At 44.4% G+C, this 24,660-nt stretch overlaps 3 protein-coding genes across 6 annotated transcripts; 2 read left to right on the top strand and 1 right to left on the bottom strand.

The window, feature by feature from the left end:
* Positions 1-118: 118 nt before the first annotated feature.
* On the bottom strand, positions 119-6,296 carry tgds (TDP-glucose 4,6-dehydratase). Of its 2 annotated transcripts, none has more exons than XM_039654471.2 (12): positions 5,790-6,296; positions 4,908-4,974; positions 3,953-4,021; positions 3,694-3,784; positions 3,055-3,197; positions 2,883-2,981; positions 2,369-2,428; positions 2,256-2,299; positions 1,044-1,209; positions 828-886; positions 656-753; positions 119-574 (listed from the first exon to the last, which is right to left on the bottom strand). In XM_039654471.2, the coding sequence occupies exons 1-12, from the start codon at positions 5,840-5,842 to the stop codon at positions 450-452; spliced, it is 1,074 nt and encodes a 357-aa protein (XP_039510405.2). In that variant the 5' UTR covers positions 5,843-6,296; the 3' UTR covers positions 119-449. The 2 variants fall into 2 exon arrangements, with proteins under 2 accessions (XP_039510405.2, XP_088990695.1); XM_089134569.1 differs by having other exon boundaries at positions 119-569.
* gpr180 (G protein-coupled receptor 180) lies at positions 6,203-10,593 on the top strand. Its single transcript, XM_039654455.2, has 9 exons — positions 6,203-6,425; positions 6,607-6,747; positions 7,844-8,044; positions 8,564-8,744; positions 8,827-8,876; positions 8,974-9,131; positions 9,209-9,400; positions 9,952-10,029; positions 10,102-10,593. The coding sequence occupies exons 1-9, from the start codon at positions 6,287-6,289 to the stop codon at positions 10,246-10,248; spliced, it is 1,287 nt and encodes a 428-aa protein (XP_039510389.1). The 5' UTR covers positions 6,203-6,286; the 3' UTR covers positions 10,249-10,593.
* A 717-nt stretch (positions 10,594-11,310) lies between these two features.
* tgm8 (transglutaminase 8) lies at positions 11,311-24,235 on the top strand. Of its 3 annotated transcripts, none has more exons than XM_089134566.1 (13): positions 11,311-11,434; positions 13,121-13,288; positions 13,524-13,778; positions 14,382-14,500; positions 14,746-14,874; positions 15,011-15,188; positions 16,393-16,528; positions 16,603-16,712; positions 16,901-17,143; positions 17,384-17,662; positions 23,080-23,243; positions 23,305-23,438; positions 23,646-24,235. In XM_089134566.1, exons 2-13 carry the CDS (start codon positions 13,129-13,131, stop codon positions 23,827-23,829), a joined length of 2,091 nt encoding a protein of 696 aa, XP_088990692.1. In that variant the 5' UTR covers positions 11,311-11,434; positions 13,121-13,128; the 3' UTR covers positions 23,830-24,235. The 3 variants fall into 3 exon arrangements, with proteins under 3 accessions (XP_088990692.1, XP_039510368.2, XP_088990693.1); XM_039654434.2 differs by lacking the exon at positions 11,311-11,434 and adding an exon at positions 12,251-12,357; XM_089134567.1 differs by lacking the exons at positions 11,311-11,434; positions 14,746-14,874 and adding an exon at positions 12,251-12,357.
* The last annotated feature ends 425 nt before the right edge of the window (positions 24,236-24,660 follow it).

Here is a 24,660-nt window from a genome sequence, read left to right as displayed (position 1 = left end):
TTTAAGGAGGAAATACTGTCCACTTATCAACTTACACACGGTGTGTGTTAAAGCGGATGCAAAGTTGATTCTTAATAAATGTGTTTACTTTCAGAAATGATTACTATAAACAACAAGCTCACGGTGATCATTATCAACAGACGCTCATTACAAGCCTGTCAAACCCTTTTTATTAAAGCATAAATATGATTGAAAACAATACATGTAATCATACAAATGAAGCTTTATCTTTCATAATCAACGAGCTGAGCACAAACAGTGACAACGGTCCGAAACTGAGCTCGAGTCTCTTCAAAATGAGCTTTATAAATAGTTTAAAAATCTTCAACTTTTGGTCTTTTTAAGTGGAAAACAGTTTCTCATGTTCTTCATCGACTGACACTTGCATAAATTAATATACAAAATATTCCCATAAACAATTAGACTTAAATAAGAGAGTTAATACAGAGCTAGACTGTACTGTCTGACTTGAAAAGGCACTGGATGTGAAGCGTCTGGTCACATGACTCTGGCGAGTGCTCCTGATCTTCACTGGTCACCGGCCAGTAGTTTGGGTTCTCCTCATACCACTGTACTGAAAACACCAGAGACGCGTCACACTCTTCATCATCATCATCATCATCATCTGGAAGCACATGTGTGTTGTTGGTCTTACTGGTGCGCCGGATTCCCTCCTGCCACGTGACGCTGGGTCTCCATCCGAGCCGGCTCAGCTTCTCGGACCTCATGGGATACCGCAGCTCCGTCACAGGACTGCAACAATAGTTAGTTACTTTATGGAATATCACTCACAAACATGACCTGCAAACATTAGACGGGACACACACCGGTCTTCAACAAACTCCATCCAGTCATCCAGCGCGTCACAGGAGACGTTCTTCACTTTCTGCGAACGGATCAATAAAACTCAATCAAAACAACATCTAATGAGTTATGTATTTCAGAAATGTACATTTACAAAAGTGTAATAATTTAAAGCAGAAACAATGATCTCAGTGAAGTAACGAACGATTACGAAATATAGAGAGTTGTGGCATCCCTACCATTTTCACTAGTTCTCTGGCCAGTTGAATGATGGGAATTTCAAAGCTGCTCCCGATGTTGTAGATCTCCCCCAGAATGCCCTTCTCCATCACCGTCAGGAAGGCGTCTGTGACGTCGCTCACGTACAGGAAGTGTCTGGACTGCAGGCCGGAGCCCTGGATCGTGCTGAACAACACACTCAGTCATTATTAAAGCGCACGTTCCTTGAAAGTTGATTATTCTCCTCATATTCTCCATTGTTGCGGCTCCTCTCTTCCCAGTCTGTCAGTAACGCCAGAGCCCGTCTAACGGAGAGCCTTGGCACTTCCTATTAGCCCCGTTGTGGATCATCTTGGTTGCAGTTCCATTAGAATTCCACTGGGGGTGATCACGGGCGAGTGCAGAATGAATGGGAGTCTATGGGGCTAAACGGCTAAATGTGTCTCTTTCTCCTGCTTGTCGTTAAATTAACATGGATTTTATTGTTGATTCCGCAAGTTCAATATAGATTATAGGCCAAAAGTCGAATGAACGAGGTCTTATGTCCTTTTGATGTCTTACAGGTTAGGCCGGATCACGCTAGCATTCTGCTATTGTGTGACGTCGTCACATTTTTGAACGGATTTTTAGATCAGATAAGTGAACTTAAAAATGCAGTGTATTATCTTAGCCCTCCCTTTTGAATGCAACTTTCAAATTACTTGACAAAAAATTACATCCTGAGAAAAGTGGATTTCTGTGTGTGAAACCCCATTGACTCCCATTCATTCTGCACTCGACCGCGAGCGCCCCCGCATGGACAGAGACGCGTTACTGCAGCCAGTCCAGAACCCGGAAGTAACCAGCCAGTGCAGATTCTCTTCAATTAGACATTCTCTGGTAACGCCCTGTTTACTTCCTGTCTCTATGAAGCCCCTCCTTCTGAAAGCACACTGTGCTCTGATTGGTCGGCTGGATCAGTGTGTTGTGATTGGTCGAGCGCTTCGAGTGTGTTTGGGAAATGCCCCGCCCCTTTCCATAACTGCCAGTTTAACACACTACTAACTAACTCAACCAGGCCCCGCCCCTTTATTCTGCGCATTAATTATTAATTATTATAATGAGGAATAATGTGACGTGTTCGTTCCCGGAAGTAACTGAAGGCTACACTGGAGGCGTTTCAGGAGTTCAGGAACACTGATATAGAGAACACACACACACACACTGAATATTACAGGTTCTGTTCAACTCACCATTTCTGCTCCTGTTGAATGAGCGACAGGAATCTAGGAATCACCTGATCAGACACAATCACAGCGTGTTAATGAGAGAACAGCACACACCGGCCTCGCTTCTGCTCACGTACCTTCTCATGATACTGACGCGGCCCGTACACGTTACTGCTCCTCGTGATCAACGCCGGGAACTGAGGAGAGAGAACACACACAACCAGTCGGAGGACATCCCTGACCCGTTTCATGACAACACTCGGAGCTCTGTTTTAGTGTTTGCGGCATTATTAACACTGAACAATCGTGAATATGAACATCCGTATTAATAACAGATCATGTTAGTTAGTGCATTAACTGAAGTTAACAAATGAGAGTGTATTATGAAATGTAATATTACAGTCATGTACAGTATAAACTACAGATGCTCGTTTCCACAAGGAAATAAAAATGTAAAAAAGGACTTTTCCCTCGCAAATCATCTGATTTCATATCTTGCAAATAGTTTCTTTCTAAGAATTGTAAGATATAAACTTGCAATTGCGAAAGACCTTTTTTATCGAAAAAACGGAAACAGAAATGATAAATGAGCATTCTTCATGCAGTGTTTCTGAGATGCACATGTTGCTCTGAGACTCTTCATCCTCATACCTTGTGCTGGGTCCAGTAGGACATCACCATGTTCTCCGCCGCAGCTTTGGAAGACGAGTACGGGTTGGTGGGTCTTTGTGGACTCAGTTCATCGAACGGCTGCAAACAAGAGGAGCATCACATGACTGTGAACACTACGGGGAAGTGTGTGGAGTCTGCGGCGGGAACACACCTGGTCCACACTGTGTCCGTACACCTCGTCAGTGCTGATGTAGATGAAGCGCTGGACTCGAGCCCGCAGCGCCGCTCGCACCAGAACCCCGGTGCCGTCCACATTGACACGCATGAAGCGCGCCGGCCGCAGGAACGAGCTCTCTGGGGATAACGGGCATTAAAGGGTTAATTCACCTCAAAATTAAAATGATGTCATTAACGACTCTCCCTCATGCCGTCAGACCGTTCATCTCCAGAACACAGGTCAAGATATTTTAGATTTAGTCCGAGAGCTTTCTGTCCCTCCACTGAACATGTGTGTACGGTACTGTCCTCGTCCAGAAAGGAAATAAAGACATCATTAAAGTAGTCATGTGACATCAGTGGGTTACTTACAATGTTTTGAAGCAATCGAAAATACATTTTGGTCCAAAAATAACAAAAACTAAGCATTAGGGTTAGGGTTGGTATCGTCTTCCGGTTCTGTTGTGTGTGAAGTAAGTTATGCATTTCAGAAATGTACATATACAAAATCACAGTAAGCGTAAAATGCATTCATTTAAACAATGTAATAATCAAACACAGAAACAATGATCTCAGTGAAGTAATGAGTACGTGCTTGTTAACAAATGATTCTGAGCGTCAGACGTTTCCTCACCCACGTGAGTTTCAGCCGCACAGTGGAAGACGACATCGATGTGCTGCGACGAGAAGAGGCGGTCTATGAAGAGCGGATCGCAAACATCGCCCTGAAGGACAGAAGGACAGACTCGTCAGCGGGACGATCGCGAGCTATGAGCCGCGGAGGAGGAGGAGCTATGAGCCGCGGAGGAGGAGCTATGAGCCGCGGAGGAGGAGCTATGAGCCGCGGAGGAGGAGCTATGAGCCGCGGAGCTAAAAGTGGGGCGTCTCCGTACCGGGATGAATGTGTAGAAGCGGTTTCCCTCGACGCCCCGCAGGTTCTGCAGACTCGAGCAGCGCTGGAGCTGAAACACACGAGTCGAAACACACACACACACACACCATGTTGAACCTGTAAACTCTTATTACAGTCATGACAATTAAACCAGCCATTTATTATTAAAACCAGCATTACATTCACTAGCATGATGTAGACTTATAAAAGACGTACTTGTGTGATATTCAATTTAACCCTCTGGTGCTATTTCGCGTGTCGGTCAAAATTCACTGACATTTGTTTTTATTTCAATTAAATTAATGTACTAAACTTTACTTTTAACATTTTTTATTAGATATTATGTCTTTTTAGGGCACTAAATTATATTTACGCTGTATTTATAAATCATTTATTCACTTTTTGAGCATTGACGTGAAACCTGAAAATTGTCTGATCTCTGATCTCAAATACGACACTTGGCAGATTATTGCTGAAGAGAAAACAGAGTGAACTTAAAACAATTTTTTACGTTTTTTAAACGTACGACTTTTACGTTTATTGATCTGAAAATTTTGCCAAAATAATTTTTTAATTGTTTACGTTTATGTTTTAATTATTTACTTATTTTATTTTTTATAAAAAAATGTATTCTAAAATGTTTTAATTATTCTGATTTCTTTTGATTATTTTAATTTCTTCTATGTAAAGTAATTTGAATTACCATTGTGTATGAAATGTGCTAAATAAATAAACTTGCCTTGCCTTGGCTTGCCTTCCCTATGTGAAATATGTATTTTCAAAACCATGTTTTACTCTAAAACTGTGAGAAAGCAAAGCCATAAATCTAAACAAGTTGTGTTCCAAATGTGAGCCTGATGTGTCAGTAAACGAGCGTTCAGTGAGATGTTGTTCGGCTTTACCAAAACCTTTACTGAGTTTCGTGCCGTTCCGATGAGCAGAGAGACAGAACTCACATTATCAATGTTTATGATGCGCCAGTGTGGGAATCTCTCGGCCAGAGCAGAGATCAGATGAGATCCACTGAAACACAAGCAGAACGGCATTATCAGATCATCTACTCAAGTAGAATTGTCTTACTGCAGATTCTCAGTGTGTTTCTGTCGGCTGGTATTTTGGGGTATATTTTTACATGTTTTACACATTGATGCACTACAGATGGAACAGTTTTCTATTTTTAGTTGGCTCTGTCAGCTCTCCTCGACCACTAACGTAGAAATTATGACATACTAAATCAAAACAAAACAATGACATGTCAAATTATGACATACTAAATTGAAATGATGACAAAAAGTAGAAATTACGGCATTTCAATGAAAATAATCCCATAAATCAGATAATGAAATTAGCCTACTTGACTGAATTATTACATAAAAAGTCGAAATTATGACAAAAAGTAATATGACAATCATAATATTGACTTTCTATGTCATATTTTTGACTTTTATTGTAAAATTTAAGACTTGTTGAAGACTTTTTTAAGACCAAGTAAATTAGAAATAAAGGAATAAACTGAAGAGAACTTTAAATATGTTCCAGGGAGAAACACAATGAGTTGACTGAGAAAAACTCATGAGTTTGAAACTGTAACTTCTTACATATTACTTTTTAATTCATATTACAAAAAAAAACGTAGCTTGAATCTCTAGAATATGAAAATAACTTTTGCTGAACCTTCTGGTCACAAAAAAAAGTGTTTGTCTCATTTCTCAGTGCAAATAAGTGAGTTTTTGAATCTTTCTATACAGTAAATGACTCGTGATTCGATGTTCTCTCGTCTAATGCAGTGACACTAACTATATATTAATAATATTAACGTTCAATAATAACGGACTCACATGAATCCCGCGCCTCCGGTCACCAGTACAGTGCGACACTCGCTGCAGCTCATCTTCACACATCAGTTTGACAGGTTTAACCTGTAGATAAGATTAAAGTGAATCATGACAGTGAAAATAAAGCGCTTAATCTACTCTGAAACACTGTGGTCTCCTCAGAAACGCGAGTGACGGCGCTTTAAATAACAGTCGCGTTACTCACTGACTACTCCACATTTCTTCAATCAATTATTACATGATTTCAGGTTTCAGGGAGCTTCGTAAACACACAGCGCTCACGACAGTTAGCAGTGGTTTCCGGCAGCGCTGACACGTAGGAGCCAAACTCTGTCCCCGCCCCCGCTGCGCTCTCATTGGCTGCTTCACTGCGCTAGACTGAAAAGGCGTATTCTGATTAGTTGTAGCAGACGTCAATCATCCGATGGGAGGAAAAGAACTGTATTACCTCATTGAATGCAGTGAATGAAGAGAATAAGAGCTTCTGTTGAAATGAAATAATGTTTGTGTTCTTTATCATTCTCATTGTTCTTTTGTTCAGTTCATGTCCTGTAGCGGGAAAAACGGTTTCTGGGGTTTTCAGGAGTGACGCGGCGAGAGAAAATTATGGGCAATACATCACAAGATTTCTGTATCATGGTGGGTGTATGATATATTAATAAAATAAATTACGCATTTGCATTTTTCCCCAATGTATTTGCATGCATATTTTTGTTTTGGCTTTCTTTTACATGCATGCATGTGAAGGCTTGATGAGCGATGCGACAGTCCAGGAATATTGCCGTGATTGATCCTATGCGTGTGTGTGTGTGTGTGACAGGTGAGAACGGGCTGATGTCGTCCCGTGTGTATGATGTTCAGATGGCCGTGCAGAAGGAGGCCAGACTGCTGCTGATCCAGGACACCGAGGACTTCGACAATCTCAGCTGTCAGGAGAGAGTCACATCAGCCGAGATCTCCAGTAAGAGTCATTCATTCGCATCTGAACCAGTGAACCGGTGAACTCTGAACCCTAATTCACATCATAGATAAGTCACTCGATGTTTATATGACGCTAGCGGTATATCATGATAATCAAAAATGTACCTATCTACGATATAGACTATATAAATTATAATCTAAACATATAAATAAGAGGGATCATACATAATGCATATTTTTTATTTAGTGCTGTCCTAAAATAAGATATTTTACTTTACATATTGTCCACAATAGCTGAATTTATAAAATGGTTGAAAAGTTTACACACCCTTGATTCTTAATACTGTGTCCACGACTGTATTTATTATGTTTATGATGGTTGTTCTCGAGTCCCTCGTTTGTCCAGTTCAACTGCCCGATGATGATCTTCAGAAAAATCCTTGTTTTCCAACATCTTTTGCATATATTTGAACCCTTTCCAGCAAAAATGTGGACATCTTCATCCTGTTCAAAAGTTTTCACCCCCACTTTTTTAATAGCTGTGTTAAATAATGAACATTTTGCAGATTCTGGAAGGGATATGTAAACTTTTGACCACAACTGTATATACTGTAGGTTTAAACACTACTATTACCTATATACTATACACTTTACTATATGTACAAAATATACTGTAGGTTTATATACTAGTGTAACCTATACTATACACTATACTATATACTGTAGGTTTATCTAGTTTTACCTATACTATAAATTATGCTATAGGTATAAACTTATATACTGTAGATTTATATACTAGTATAACCTATACTATACTCTATGCTATAGGTACAAACCTATATACTGTAGGTTTCTCACAGCCTTTCAAGATGTTAAAGATGATTAACTACAGACGCAAATAGATAAAGTGCAATAAAAAACACTTAAATGTAAATTTGGGAAGTTTTATCAATAGTAATGTAAAGTAGAGATCAAGACTGAGCAGTGCATGAAATAAAACGTGTTTTTGCCTGCGATATCCTGCCTTAAAGGAAACAAAGTCTAAAAGGACAAAGTTTAGCTGTTTTTGAAGCACCTGAACAAAGAGCATGTTGATTTTTGTCATGAACGGTTCATATAACGTTTCACACTCTCAGTTAATCTAAACAAAGAGGAGCAGAACCAGACGATCCCGCACCAGTCCTCGCCTCAGACGTGGCACGTGATGTACGCGGACCGCTACACCTGTCAGGAGACGCAGATCGACGGCGCGCAAGAACACGTCCGCTTCCAGATCACCATGCTAAACCCCGACGCCGCGGGAAACCCACTGGATCACTTCAGCGCCGAGGAGGCCGGTGAGAACCCTTCAAATTAGGCTTGCACAATTCATCACAATGAAACCGATTATTAAATGTGCAGCTTGTCAGTGAAGTACGGCTGATCGGGAGTAAATACTCCGTCTGAACACCAGAGGGCACCACACACACACATTAAACACGACTAATAAACACACGACTGTTGTATTCTGTGTGAGAAGCGCATCATCTCAGCTGTCCAGATGAAGTGTGTGTGCAGTAAAGTGTGTTATTCTGTTGGACGAGAGGTTCATAAATGCGTCTCATGTCTGGAAAGATGTTTGACGCGTGTTGCTTCTTCTAATGTTCGTTATAAGCGATTCAAACTCGCGTCAGTGTTTCAGAGCGAGCCGCGATTACGGAGCCGAGCTTCACTGACACGCTGCACATTAACGATCATCACAGACTTTGAGATTTCAGGATCACGATAAGCCAAACGGGTTTCAGTGCGATTAGCGATTACGTGTAAATTGCTATAATCGTTGAAATGGTTTTTGACAGTCATGCATGTGGTTGCAGGGCTCCACAGTTTCTACTCGCTGCTGATGGTGGCGTACTTCGTGGCGTCGTGCATCTACGCTCCGCCGCTGTGGCAGGCGCTGAGGAAGGGCGGCCCGATGCTAACGGTTCTGAAGGTTCTGACCGCTGCGCTGATGCTACAGGGAGCGTCCGTCCTGCTCAACTTCATCCACATGAGCCGGTCAGATCTGCTTACTGAAGCACTGTAGCGTGATCCGGACGAGGCGCTGTGCTGATGTGTGTGTGTGTGTTCTGACCCTCAGATACGCTCGAGACGGTGTGGGGACGCCGCTGACCGGGAGCCTCGCTGAACGTGAGTCGCGGGTGGAACTGATAACGAGTTCCTCGAAGCCGTGTTGGATAAAAGTGTCTTGCAAATGCATGAATGTAATGTTGTGTGTGTGTGTCAGTGTGTGACATGATCGCGCAGGTGCAGATGCTCTACATGTTGTTGAGTCTGTGTGTGGGCTGGTCTCTGAGTCGCAGAAGGAAGTCTCAGTGTAAACCGCTCCAGTGGGACTCCACACCCGCCTCCACTGCACTCGCGCTGGCCGTCGTCATCGCTCAGGTCAGCCGCGCTCACACACACACACACACAGGGCTTCATTCACTGATAATTGCATGGATTTCTGTGTGTGTCTGCAGGGGGCGCTGCTGATCTGGGAGCAGTTTGAGGAGGCGGATCACCACAGCTTCCACTCCTCCGGCGGTGTGTGTGTGTGGCTCCTGATGGCGCTGCGTGTCTCTCTCGCTGTGTTTCTGGCGTCAGTGCTGTATCAGATGGTCTCGGCGGAGCGGAGCGCGCTCAAGAGAGACTTCTACCTCAGCTTCGCCAAGGCAAACACACTCCTCCTCCTGTCTGACTCTGGAAACTGTGCAACACTGAAGATGTTTCTGTTTCTGAAAGAGTCTCTTCTGCTCAAACCTGCATTAATTGATCAAAAATACAGAATAAACTGTGAAATATCACTCCAGTGTAAATCCTCTATTCTCTATGTGAATATATTGAATATTATGTGAATTTTCAGCATCATTACTCCAGTCTTCAGTGTCACATGATCCTTCTTTGACCAATTTAAATGCGTCCTTGATGAATAAAAGTATTACAACTTTTGAGTGGTAATGTACAACTGTGTTCAACACTGAGAATAATCATAACTGTGTCTTGATCATCAGATCCTCATATTAGAGTGATTTCTGAAGGATCATGTGACATTGAAGACTGGAGTAAATCACAGGAATAAATTACACTTTACTGTATATTCACATAGAGAACAGATGATTTACACTGGAGGAATATTTCACTGTTTTACTGTAGTTTTGATCATATAAACGCCGCCGTTTAGAAGAGACTCTTTCAGAAACATGAAATCTGCGGTCTGTTTCAGGGCTGTTTTCTGTGGTTCCTCTGTCATCCAGCGCTGGTTCTGTTCTCGGTGTTGCTCAACGAACATCAGAAAGAAAAGGTAAAGAGAAACTCAACAGCAGAACTAGAAATACGTCTGTCTCGTCCCTCACGTCTCGTCTCGTGTCCGCAGGTGGTCACGATCGGCGTGATCCTGTGCCAGTCGATCTCAGTGGTGGTCCTGTACCAGCTCTTCTTGTCCCGGAGTCTGTACTGGGAAGTGTCGTCGCTGTCGTCGGTCTCGCTCCCGCTCACCATGAGCCGCAGCGGCCGGTTCTGATCCGTCACACGAGACGCTTCGCGCCGGAGCCGATCGCCACGCGACACACGGAGAGATCGGGAGACGCTGAGCTGATTCACGTTCAGAGCGATGAACGAGAAGGACCGCTAAAGCTCGGTGTTCAGCAATAAGAACATGAACGATGTCTGTTATTTCTGGGCGCGTGACGCCACTTCCTCGTGTTCCTCAGTCTGAATGCTTGATTTCACTCATGATTTCCGTTCTGTTGTTCCCAATAAGTGCCTGAAGTGACAATCATCCGAGCGGGAAATCACGACGCTCTTCCTCAGAGTTTCTCTCTCGTTATCTTGTTTATTTTAAAAAAAAATTTTAAATTAAAGGGATGGTTCACTTTGAAATTAATGTTTGATATGTTTTATCTGACCTCAAGGGCATCCAAGATGTAGGTGTCTTTGTTTCCACAGTATTTTCAATTTTGACATTTTTCAGTCAAACCGTTGTTGTCTATCAGTCATACACTGGAGGCTAAGGGGGTCCACCAAAGAGCAGCACAGAGAAGTCCAAATTAAACATGATTTAGTGACTCGTAAATGTAAGTACACATTGATGGCCTAAGACACGAAATGAGCGGTTTGTGTGAGAAAACCAACAGTACTTATGTTGTTTTTACCTCGTGTAATCACAGCCACGACAAAATGATCTGACGGCACGGGCGCTTCGGTCTGGAAGTGATTGCTACGTCACTCTTTGTTTATACAGAGATTTCAGAAGTTTCACCTTTCGTTAAACATATTTAGATATACGGGAAACCGCAATGGAAGACGATTTCGGTATATCTAAATATGTTTAGTAAAAGGTAAAACTTCCGAAATCTCCGTGTAAATATTGAGTGACGTCACACGCAAGCGATCACTTCCGGCGTAACATTGAACTGATTCAGTTCGGTTCAATTGAACAACTGATTCAGATCACTGTGATTACACGAGGTAAAAACGATATAAATACTGTTGGTTTTCTCACACAAACCGCTCGTTTCGTGTCTTAGGACTTAGGCCATCAATGTGTACTTACATTTACGAGTCATTAAATCATGTTTAATTTGGACTTCTCTGTCCATCCCATAGCCTCCAGTGTATGACTGATAGACAACAACGGTTTGACTGAAAAATGTCAAAATTGAAAATACTGTGAAAATAAAGACACCTACATCTTGGATGCCCTTGAGGTAAGATAAAACATATCAAAAATTAATTTCAAAGTGAACTATCCCTTTAAGTTTATTTTTCAGACTTGGATGTCAGATATTTGTTCTTGTTTTAAGCTCAAACTCGCTTCATTTTCATGCTTTCCTTCATGATCAAGACTTCATATCTCCAGTCATTGCTGTTCTCCAGTGAATCTAAGAGTGTGTGGATGTTTGTGCTGGAGACCGAGACAGAAACACTGAGGAAGAGTGTGTTTTACTGAATATTAAATCAATACATATTTATTGATCCTTTTTTCTGGATCCTGCACATTTCAAAGTCAAAGGAGAAAGATGTGAAAATAAATCTGTTTCCTAGAGCATGTGTTGTTCAGTGAAGGACTGTCTCAGACCTCGTGTTAATAAACATCATAAACACTGTACATTCACTGCTTTATCAAATCATTTCAGAATCCTTTAGGAAAAACTTGATTTCATGGGGACTTTAAGCCAAAGTAAACTTTAAACGTAAAAATTATGATTCATAAATACATAATACAAGTATTATTTACAATAAGGTTCAGTTAATGTTAAACATTTACTAAAATATTAAAATCAAAATTTGTATCTGATAGTATTATTTAACAGCTGAGCTACCGTAATAATGACAAGTTTATTAACTAACACAAAGATTAATAACTGTATTGCTCTTTAAGATCCACTGATGTTCTTCATCATAACTGGGATTATTTCTGCATCAGTCAGTCAGAGAGTTTCATCATCACTGGGTTTGGTAATACACTCAGATAGATGACAGATGGGAGGATTCAGTGTTCTTGACTCGTGGGAGTGAAGGGTAGGGCTCTAGCGGTATAAAGCACCACACACACACACACACACACACACACACTGACGGAGCATGAGTGTGGATCTGAGAAGCAGAAGCGCTGTCGGCCGAGATCAGGGTGAGTGAAACTGATGTTTAGTTGTCTTTACACTAGTGCATGTGTGTGACGAGTAAACAAAGCATAGTTACACGTAATTAACTAACGAGATTTTTTACGAGTGTTTACTGGTTTAGTGTTTCTGTTAGTACAGTAACTAATATCACCAACAGACTGTTAGTGTTCAGGGTTTGTTTGTCTTTATAAAAGCAGTGGAAACATCTCTTTATTAGAACACTTTACACACATTATCGTTAAGGTGAGCTTGTTACTCTGTGACTTATAGAAGATTGTTTCTGCCACTGAATAAAACAATAAGAAACTGACCGTTTTTATCTTGAAACTCCATGTTTGTGAAATCCAGGTTTATAGTAATTTTGATTTATTTATTGTAATTCCAAGTTTATTTCTAGAAATTCTGAGTTTATTTCTAAATCCGAAAATTATCTAAATTATTATAAATTATACTGGATTTTTTTTCCAATGGCAGGGTTAGGGTTAGGCAGAAACAAGCTACCATAGTAATTATCCAATTAAGTTCTGAGTAATAATAACTGAATACAAGTACTTACAATAGGGTTTGGCTTGTAGTGATTTCACCAGAGTGTGTCACAATAAATCTGTGAATTAAGTGTTATCATAAGATATTTGAGATGTTATCGGACGGGTCTTCATTCATCAGGACAGACACACCCGATCTTTCTGTGACGAAACATCTCATTTCTCAGCTGAGATAAACTGGATGAACTAGTTATGAAGTAACGAACTAACCGTGTGTTTGCAGCGGCTGTGATGATGAAAGTGGATTTCCAGTGTGTGAAGAACAACACCGACCATCACACCGATGAAATCACACTGGAGCGACTGATCATCCGCAGGGGAAAAGCCTTCAGTCTGACGGTCAGCGCCGAGAGACTCGATCCAGGGGACATCCACATCACTGTGGAGACAGGTGAACACACACACACACACACACACATGATTGATTGATTGATTGATTGATTGATAGATAGATAGATAGATAGATAGATAGATAGATAGATAGATAGATAGATAGATAGATAGATAGATAGATAGATAGATAGATAGATACATACATACATAGATAGATACATAGACAGACAGACAGACAGATAGATTTATCTATCTATTGACTGGTGTGTTCTGGTGTGTTCTGTTGACTGCAGGTCCTGGTGCGTGTGAACAGAAGGGCACGCGCTCCTCTTTCAGCTCCTCTGGTTCTGGTCCTGGTCCTGGTTCTGGTTCTGGTCCTGTATCCTGGAGTGTGTCGGTGTCGAGCAGCTCCTCCTCCAGTGCCGTCCTGTCCGTCACGTGTCCCTCGAACGCCTGTGTGGGCCAGTACTCGCTGACACTGAGGAGCGGCTCCAGCGCCGTGACCTTCGAGAGAGCCGTGACGGTGCTGTTCAACCCCTGGTGTAAAGGTACACACACACACACACACACTCCCCATCCTTACACAAGACACACTCACACTCCTCCGCCCCTCGGGTCAGTTCATCAGAGCGGTCCACGACTCCAGGACTGTTGTTGCACTTGAACCTCGATTACACACACATCAGTTTGAGTTTTGAGGTTGAAATCTAAAATATTAGCAAATCCTCTCGGGTCAATCTGAGCCCCTTCGGGATGAGTGGAACGTCTGGAATGCTTCAGTACACACAGAAAAAACTGAAAATGCTCAAAATTCAAACTCAAAATGCTAAAACTTTCCCATTTTTTTTTAATAATGTCTACATGTGTGTCTGAATACACAGTGAAGATAATCTGGCTTCAGGACCCGCAGAACAGCTCCTCTACTCCATATACAGATATAAGATCATCTACAGCCATCTAATATCATGTGTTATTATTTATTCCCCACGAGAGGATCAGCAAAGACTCCCGATGTTAGATATTTAGAGCTGAATTAAAAGGGTTATGCATGAAAGTGTGAGTTATTGTGGAATTTAGGTTATGTACTGATCAAATCTAGTCATATAAAGGTAAATTAACTAAAAAAAATCTCCCAAATCTTCTCTCTCCAGATGACTGGGTGTTTCTGCCGGACGAAGCGGAGAGGCAGGAATACGTCATGAACGAGCAGGGGATCGTGTATAAGGGAGTGGATGAATACATCACCAGCATTAGCTGGGACTACGGTCAGGTGAGGACACACACACACACACACACACACACACACACACACACACACACACACACACACACACCAGACATTCAAATAACCCATAAACAGAAGACTATATGTTCAGCATATCACACTCAATCCAACAGGCTTTTATGGCTCATATAGTGAGAATATGGAGAATGTATGGGGAATACAGATTTATAGAGTTAAACACACACATGAACGTCACACAACAGTGATCTCGACGACTCTGGTTTGTCTAGTTTGAGGATGATATCGTGGATATCTGTCTGAAGCTGCTGGATCTGAACCCAAAGTGTCTGAAAGACGCACAGGAGGATCATTCAGCGCGCTGTAACCCCATCTACATCAGTCGAGTCGTCAGCTCCATGGTAAACTACACTACACACTACTCAACACACAACTTCACTAATCTATACTACACTACACTACACAACTACACAACACACAACTCCACTAATCTACACCACACTGAACTACACTACACCTCCCCGATGTGTTGTGCAGATAAACTCGGACGATGATAAGGGGGTTCTGATGGGTCAGTGGGACGGGTCGTTCATCGGAGGAGTCGTTCCCTCCAACTGGAGCAGCAGTGTGGACATACTGAGACGCTGGATCAAATACGACTGTCATCCGGTCAAGTTTGGGCAGTGCTGGGTGTTTGCAGCGGTCATGTGCACGGGTACCTTTACTTCAGTTTTATTTATTGTAGCGATTATAATACACCAAGTTAACGTATTAAAATGAGATGTTGGCAACTAGCTAAAACTAAAACAAGGTTTTATATATTATATTAAAGGGCACATATCATGCAAAATCCACTTTTTTAGCCCTTAAATGCATTTTGTTGTATATTTGGAGTGTTTATAAGTACAGAAAAGATGAAATTATTCACTTCAGGTGCTTCGTTTATATCTTTATATTCTGTTTTGGTCATATTTTTCAACCTGTTCGGATTTTTCTGTTTTTTATTACTTTTTTGAACTATAACATCACCGTATTTGCATCGGAACTGCCAAATAAAGACATCGACTACCGGTCCAACACTTCGAGCTATCCGCCATTATTATTTCTCGCTCCGATTTTGTAGTCCGAGCTCAATGATGCAGAAGTTACGAGAGAGGGCTAGTCAAAATGTTCGGTTTTTGGTTGTAGTGACCGGATCAACAACCTCCGCCAGTATACAGAAAGGTTTACCGATTGACTTCGTCTGAATGAGGGGTAAATTCCTTCTATCATTTAGCTGCTGTGTTTTCTGACGTTTAAATTCTAAACGTAAGTTATCATATTATTATCAGTACAGATTTTCAGTGGTAAGATTAGACCGCAGTCATTTATCTCGTCAGTGTGCTTGTTTTAACAAGAGAAATAGTCGACTTTCACTAATAACACAAAACAGTTAACTCACATACCACTGCATCCATATGAAGAGGTTGTTCTGCAGGTTCGTCGTCGTCTTTATCGACTCGCTCGCTCTGGCTCGAATATGTAAGGCTTGATGGACAAGTCTTCCGTTGTTGACATTTTGTTAACGTGAATAAAAATGTTCTTTGAAGCTATAGTAATCGTATATCTCTTATCAAACTACAATAATGGCCGAACGCGGGGAGTTGAACCGACCGTGAACTCATCGAGCGGGAGAGCGGGCGGGGTGTGACGCATCTCCTTTTTATTTAAAGGGGCCGCTTTGAAATTACCTGCTCACAGACGCACATCAGAAAAGGGGCCTGTAGAGCTATAATAATGAGGAATTCAGACCCAAGCATTGCAGTTATGCTTTATATAGACCACAAATGTATGATTTATAAGTAAAATGAATGATATGTACCCTTTAAGTACCAGAGGTGTGTTTGTAGAGGCTTGAGTTAACTCTTGTTCCGCTGCAGTGTTGAGGTGTTTGGGGATCCCGTGTCGCGTCGTCACCAACTATCAGTCGGCTCACGACACGGATCAGAACCTCCTCATCGACGAGTACTTCAGCGACTACGGTGTGAGACCCAAACGCAACCTGGACAGTGTTTGGTAAGAGCTTCAGTTCTCATGTGACGTCTCGCTGGCTGACTCAGAGGCTGATCTGGTCCACTCCTGTGACGCAGGAACTATCACGTGTGGGTGGAGGGATGGATGAGGCGCCCGGATCTCTCCGACGACTCGCTCTACGACGGCTGGCAGGTTCTGGACCCGACGCCACAGGAGAAGAGCGCAGGTCCACGTCTGCTCATTATATTATATTGTATGCTACAGATCATATTTAGATCACACCACCTGGAGTGATTTAACACAAAACCTTTCCATTACATCCAGGCAACCCTACACAAACACACACACACACACACACACACTCACACTGACTGACTGGAGTGATTTAACACACAATCTCTCCTCTACATTCAGGAATTTACTGCTGTGGTCCGGCGCCGGTGAAGGCCATCCTGCAGGGTCACACCGATGTCCAGTACGACGTGCCGTTCGTGTTCGGAGAGGTGAACGCTGATAAAGTCACATGGCTGGTCATGGCCAACGGTTCCAAGAAGAAGATCCTCTCAGACACGAAAACCATCGGTCAGAATATCAGCACCAAAGCAGTGGGCAGCAACACCAGACGAGACATCACAGACCAGTACAAGCACCCAGAGGGTCCGTCTCACACACACACACACTATATAACACACTATACACTCCACTTTACTCCTCCACTGTGCCATGGAAGTGATTAAAACACCCGAATTCAATTATTTGGTGTCCAAATACTTTTGGCAATATAGTGTATACGTATAATTTCTAAACATGTTATTCTATTTTTTATTTTAATAAGAAAGAGCTTTGTAAAAGTGTTAGCTATTAATGTTTCAAGCCTGACCATCTGTTTGTCCTCAGGTTCTGTGAAGGAGAGAAGCGTGTTCGACGAGGCCGTGAAGCGAGTGACCGGCCTGAAGCCGAGCGAAGCGCCTCGTCCAACCCTGCAGATGAACATCAGACTGGACTCGCCACCGCTGAACGGCACCGACATCAAACTCAAGCTCGTTCTGAGGACTGACAACACACAAGCACAAGATCTGGAGCTGAAGATGAGCGCTCAGGTCATGAGATACACCGGAAGCCCAGCGGCCAACGTGTGGAGCGACTCCACCGACATACAACTGCAACCCAACACAGGTGCGGATACACCAGCAAAACCAGTGTCACCCAGTACATGCAAAACCTCTCTCACACACACACACACACAAATGCATAATTTATATGTTATATTTTACATTTCATAAAGAAAATGAAGCCTGTTTTAAGGACCATTTTAAGATTAATTAAACTCTTTAAATCCCCAAATTACCATGACTGTAATGTAAAAATAGTATTTGTTGTGCTTCCCTTTAATTTATGCCGTTTTAAAAAAATTTAACAAAAAAATTAACAATCGTCTAACGTCTAATGTTGATGTCAATTCAAATTTGAATGGTCCTAAAATTACTTTGTTAAATGCAATTCAATTCCTGATTAATTCAGAATGTAATGTTTCTTGAGAGATAATATCACCAGTGTTGGGTTAAGTTACTCTAAAAAAGTAATTAATTACTAGTTACTAATTACATCTTCAACAGTGTAATTAGATTACTGTAATAATTACTCTCTTTAAAAAGTATTTAATTATTTTTAATTACTAATTACTTTCAAAATCCCATATCAATCTTAACCAGCTGAATAATACAAGGATAGACATGAATCTGTTTTAATTCTTTCAAATAAATACTATAAAATTGCATGAATTATCCTTAAACAGACCAAGGAGAAGGTTACTGTTACGAACTGCTCTGAGGCTTGTAGATAAAGATCCAAATGCAGCTTTAATATAAGAATAGTCGTACAGGCAGGGTCGAGAATCAGCAGGCAGGACAATGGAGGATACACAGTGGGAATCTGGGAAACAGGCAGAGGTCAGGGCAGGCAGCAATAATCAAAATCCAAAAGACAATCCAAAGTCAAAAACCAGAAACCAAACACGGAAAACGCTCAGAAATGCAGTGTAACACTTAAACAAGACTTCGCAAACACTGAATGTGAACACAAGGTATATATAGACACACTAACAGGATGAGACACAGGTGAATGCAATCAGTGAATGAGGTACAGGTGAATGTGATCAGTGATGAGTCCGGGCAGTGAGTTCTGGGAAATGTAGTTGTGAGGGAAACATGAACATCTGGTGTGGAGTGCCCTCTGGTGACTCTCAAGGGCACTCCACCTGGTGACCGTTACATAGCCCCCCCCCAAAGAGCGGCTTCCAGACGCTCCAAAAACAGTTCAGGAGGGAGGTGGAGCGGAGGCGGATCCGGGGGAGGGATGGAGGGCCAGGCCTGTGGAGCAGAATAGGGCCTGGAAACTAGGACGGAAGACCAGGCTGTGCAGGCGGCCAGGGCGGAGCAGGCCGTGCAGGCGGCCAGGGCGGAGCAGGCTCCTCGGGCGGCCACGGCGGTGAAGACCCCTCGGGCGGCCACGGCGGTGAAGACCCCTCAGGTGGCCACGGCGGTGAAGACCCCTCGGGCGGCCACGGCGGTGAAGACCCCTCGGGCGGCCTGGGCGGTGATGCCCTCTCAGGACCAGACACCGGCTCGGGACCAGACACCAGCTCAGGAACAGACACCGGCTCAGGAACAGACACTAGAACAGAAATTGTCACAAACACAGAAACAAACTCAGGAACAGACACTGGGTCGGCCATCTTGTCCGGAGACACTGGGTCGGCCATCTTGTCCGGAGACACTGGGTCGGCCATCTTGTCCGGAGACACTGGCTTGGAGGCGGCCATCTTGTCCGGAGACACTGGCATGGAGGCGGCCATCTTGGCAGTAGACACTGGCTTGGAGGCGGCCATCTTGTCCGTAGACACTGGCTTGGAGGCGGCCATCTTGTCCGTAGACACTGGCATGGAGGCGGCCATCTTGTCCGTAGACACTGGCTTGGAGGCGGCCATCTTGTCTTTAGACACTGGCTCGGCAGAAGTGACGTGGAGCGTCTCTGGCTCGGCAGAAGTGACGTGGAGCGTCTCTGGCTCGGCAGAAGTGACGTGGAGCGTCTCTGGCTCGGCAGAAGTGACGTGGAGCGTCTCTGGCTCGGCAGAAGTGACGTGGAGCGTCTCTGGCTCGGCAGAAGTGACGTGGAGCGTCTCTGGCTCGGCAGAAGTGACGTGGAGCGTCTCTGGCTCGGCAGAAGTGACGTGGAGCGTCTCTGGCTCGGCAGAAGTGACTTGAAGCGTCTCTGGCTCGGCAGAAGTGACGTGAAGCGTCTCTGGCTCGGCAGAAGTGACTTGAAGCGTCTCTGGCTCGGCAGAAGTGACTTGAAGCGTCTCTGGCTCGGCAGAAGTGACGTGAAGCGTCTCTGGCTCGGCAGAAGTGACTTGAAGCGTCTCTGGCTCGGCAGAAGTGAAGTGACGCGTCTCTGGCTCGGCAGAAGTGACGTGAAGCGTCTCTGGCTCGGCAGAAGTGACTTGAAGCGTCTCTGGCTCGGCAGAAGTGACGTGAAGCGTCTCTGGCTCGGCAGAAGTGACTTGAAGCGTCTCTGGCTCGGCAGAAGTGACTTGAAGCGTCTCTGGCTCGGCAGAAGTGACGTGAAGCGTCTCTGGCTCGGCAGAAGTGACTTGAAGCGTCTCTGGCTCGGCAGAAGTGAAGTGACGCGTCTCTGGCTCGGCAGAAGTGACGTGAAGCGTCTCTGGCTCGGCAGAAGTGACGTGAAGCGTCTCTGGCTCGGCAGAAGTGACGTGAAGCGTCTCTGGCTCGGCAGAAGTGACGTGAAGCGTCTCTGGCTCGGCAGAAGTGACTTGAAGCGTCTCTGGCTCGGCAGAAGTGAAGTGACGCATCTCTGGCTCGGCAGAAGTGAAGTGAAGCGTCTCTGGCTCGGCAGAAGTGACGTGAAGCGTCTCTGGCTCGGCAGAAGTGACGTGAAGCGTCTCTGGCTCGGCAGAAGTGACTTGAAGCGTCTCTGGCTCGGCAGAAGTGAAGTGACGCATCTCTGGCTCGGCAGAAGTGAAGTGAAGCGTCTCTGGCTCGGCAGAAGTGACGTGAAGCGTCTCTGGCTCGGCAGAAGTGATGTGAAGCGTCTCTGGCTCGGCAGAAGTGACGTGGAGCGTCTCTGGCTCGGCAGAAGTGACGTGGAGCGTCTCTGGCTCGGCAGAAGTGACGTGGAGCGTCTCTGGCTCGGCAGAAGTGACGTGGAGCGTCTCTGGCTCGGCAGAAGTGACGTGAACAATCTCTGAATTTGCAGAAGTACATTGAAGAGTCTCTGAGTCGGCCATCTTGTCCATAGACACTGGCTCGGCAGAAGTGACGTGAAGCGTCTCTGTCTCGGCAGAAGTGACGTGAACAGGCTCAGACTCGGCAGGGCTGACATGGAACTCTGGCTGGGCTTTCTCGGCGGGACGGAACTCTGGCTGGGCTTTCTCGGCGGGACGAGACTCTGGCTGGGCTTTCTCGGCGGGACGAGACTCTGGCTGGGCTGTCTCGGCGGGACGAGACTCTGGCTGGGCTGTCTCGGCGGGGCGAGACTCTGGCTGGGCTGTCTCGGCGGGGCGAGACTCTGGCTGGGCTGTCTCGGCGGGGCGAGACTCTGGCTGGGCTGTCTCGGCGGGGCGAGACTCTGGCTGGGCTGTCTCGGCGGGACGAGACTCTGGCTGGGCTGTCTCGGCGGGACGAGACTCTGGCTGGGCTGTCTCGGCGGGACGAGACTCTGGCTGGGCTGTCTCGGCGGGACGAGACTCTGGCTGGGCTGTCTCGGCGGGACGAGACTCTGGCTGGGCTGTCTCGGCGGGACGAGACTCTGGCTGGGCTGTCTCGGCGGGACGAGACTCTGGCTGGGCTGTCTCGGCGGGACGAGACTCTGGCTGGGCTGTCTCGGCGGGACGAGACTCTGGCTGGGCTGTCTCGGCGGGACGAGACTCTGGCTGGGCTGTCTCGGCGGGACGAGACTCTGGCTGGGCTGTCTCGGCGGGAAGAGACTCTGGCTGGGCTGTCTCGGCGGGAAGAGACTCTGGCTGGGCTGTCTCGGCGGGACGAGACTTTGGCTGGGCTGTCTCGGCGGGACGAGACACTGGCTGGGCTGTCTCGGCGGGACGAGACTCTGGCTGGGCTGTCTCGGCGGGACGAGACTTTGGCTGGGCTGTCTCGGCGGGACGAGACACTGGCTGGGCTGTCTCGGCGGGACGAGACTCTGGCTGGGCTGTCTCGGCGGGACGAGACTCTGGTTTGACGGTCTCTGGCTGGAAGGTGAGCGGGGGCTCGGCAGGGCTGACGGTGAGCGCGGGCTCGGCAGGGCTGACGGTGAGCGGGGGCTCGGCAGGGCTGACGGTGAGCGCGGGCTCGGCAGGGCTGACTGTGAGCGCGGGCTGTGGAAGCTCTGCTGAGACGTGACGAGGCTCTGGAAGCTCTGCTGAGACGTGATGAGGCTTTGGAATGAAACTCTCTTCACAAACGGAGACCGCCTCTCTCCAGTTCAGACCCGAGAGATTGGGGAGCTCCCTCGGGTTGACCTCCTTAGCCCCTAGCTGGTAACACAGCTTAATAGCCTCATCACCGAGAGAGCAGGAGGCAGCGAGAGGAACAAACCCCCAGGTATACTGGAACAGATCACGGCTATCCAGGGCCAAGGCCGCGATCTGACCAGCAAACTCCCGGATTTGTGCTGCTGGATTCATTTGTTGGTCGGTTGTTGCTGGATCTCGGTGTGGCGAAGTCTTCTGTTACGAACTGCTCTGAGGCTTGTAGATAAAGATCCAAATGCAGCTTTAATATAAGAATAGTCGTACAGGCAGGGTCGAGAATCAGCAGGCAGGACAATGGAGGATACACAGTGGGAATCTGGGAAACAGGCAGAGGTCAGGGCAGGCAGCAATAATCAAAATCCAAAAGACAATCCAAAGTCAAAAACCAGAAACCAAACACGGAAAACGCTCAGAAATGCAGTGTAACACTTAAACAAGACTTCGCAAACACTGAATGTGAACACAAGGTATATATAGACACACTAACAGGATGAGACACAGGTGAATGCAATCAGTGAATGAGGTACAGGTGAATGTGATCAGTGATGAGTCCGGGCAGTGAGTTCTGGGAAATGTAGTTGTGAGGGAAACATGAACATCTGGTGTGGAGTGCCCTCTGGTGACTCTCAAGGGCACTCCACCTGGTGACCGTTACAGTTACATTATAAAAACATACTTTTTAACATCAGACAATATATTTTGATGTTAAACCCACTATTGTTTTCTGTCTGATCTCATGACATTTCACACTTTTTTCATACATATTTTACACGAATTTGTACGAGTGCGGTCGTAATATTTAGACGCCTCATAAAATGCATACGAATCGCAGTGAGATCGGATTGATCTATACACAGTATTACATCAGAAGTAACTGTAATTAAATTACAGATAAATGAAGAGTAATCCCTTACTTTACATTTTCAAGGGAAAAGTAATTAAATTACAGTAACTAATTACTTACACCCAACACTGAATATCACTTATATTGGTACAGGTTTTTAATAATTAATTTAAGGCACAAATAAAAACACTGTGCTCGTTTCAGAACAAACTCTCCCGTTCGTGGTCCCGTTCGCTGTATACGGGCCAAAGATGATGGACAACAACTGCATCAAAGTCTCTGCCATCGCAACCGGGAAAACTGAGGCAAAGGAGGCGTATCTGGCGGAGAAAGACATCGTCCCACACAGTCCAGCCCTCAACCTCACGGTGAGTCTTCACACACAAACACACACACACACATATACTAACCCTGCAGTGTGTGTGTCAGGTGAGTGGGACTCCTCTCCAGGGCTCGGTGATGAGTGCTGAGGTGGTGTTTGAGAATCCTCTCCCCACGCCGCTGAACAACTGCTCCGTCACGCTCACCGGCAGCGGCTTGCTGAAAAACACTGAGCAGTCCAGGTGAGACACGGCTCTCCTACACACATCCTGTTCATGACCTGTGTGAGATGGCTAGGTTTGTGTGTGTGTGTGTGTGTGAGTGATGGAAAGTGTAAGGAGACAGAATATACAGTTTGTACAATATAAAAACCATTATGCTTATGGAATGTCCTCACAAGTATAGCAAAACAAACCTGTGTGTGTGTGTGTGTGTGTGTGTGTGTGCAGTGCTGTTGAGCTCGGCCCGGGACAGAGGATCAGGCTGAAGGTGGTGTTCAGTCCCTACAGACTCGGACCCAAGAAACTAGTGGCGAACTTCGACAGCTCAACATTCAGAAACATTAAAGCCAGTGTGGACGTGAACGTGAGACCAGCAACACAAGCGCTCGGCTTCTTCAGCCTCGGCAAATGACACGCAGAACCAACAGAACCATCAGAACCATCAGAACCATCAGGAGTTCTGCCGTTACCAGTCATGAACACTACAGAGATGTGAAGAGCTCATTTGTGCTGATATAATACAGAAGATAACGAAGTGTCTCCATTAAAACAGTGAGAATGCATTACAGTGGGCGACTTTAATATGAATGAAAATAAAGTTGCAATACAAATTTTTTACATTTTCTTAAAACTGTCACTTCCTGTGTGTGTTTTTTTTAAAACATTATTTCTATGCCTTTTAAACCCCAAACGCTCAATGATTATAAACTGTCAATTTAAGTAACAAAAAATATCAGATTGTTTTCATGAGATTTTGCTCATTTTTTATGAAAATAATAGTTTAATCACACCAAAAATAAAAATGTGTGTTTACATAATGTGTGTGTATCCTGTTATATAATTATTTTTTATATATAGTTAATTATATAATAGAAACACACACACATGCATGTATATACTGTGTGTGTGTGTGTGTGTATATATACACATAAATGAAGAGTTATGATGCAAAAGCCTCTAAGTGCCATTTGAAATTTTCTTCTTTGATGGTAATTTTTATCAAGCTTGTATATTAAAGTTCAGTGATTTCACTTAAATGACAATTAAATTTTCATTGCCATTTAAGTGAAATCACTGAACTTAAATATACAAGCTTGATAAAAATGATCATCAAAGAAGAAAATTTCAAATGGCACTTAGAGGCTTTTGCATCATAACTCTACATATATGTATATATATATATATATATATTAATATATACTTTTATATTACATATAAATATTTTATAAACAACACATTCTTC

The sequence above is a fragment of the Pimephales promelas genome, chromosome 8 (genome assembly GCF_988280905.1).
Source record: "Pimephales promelas chromosome 8, fPimPro1.hap1.1, whole genome shotgun sequence".
Classification (NCBI taxonomy): Eukaryota; Metazoa; Chordata; class Actinopteri; order Cypriniformes; family Leuciscidae; genus Pimephales; species Pimephales promelas.
This window is presented reverse-complemented; position numbering and strand designations above follow the sequence as displayed.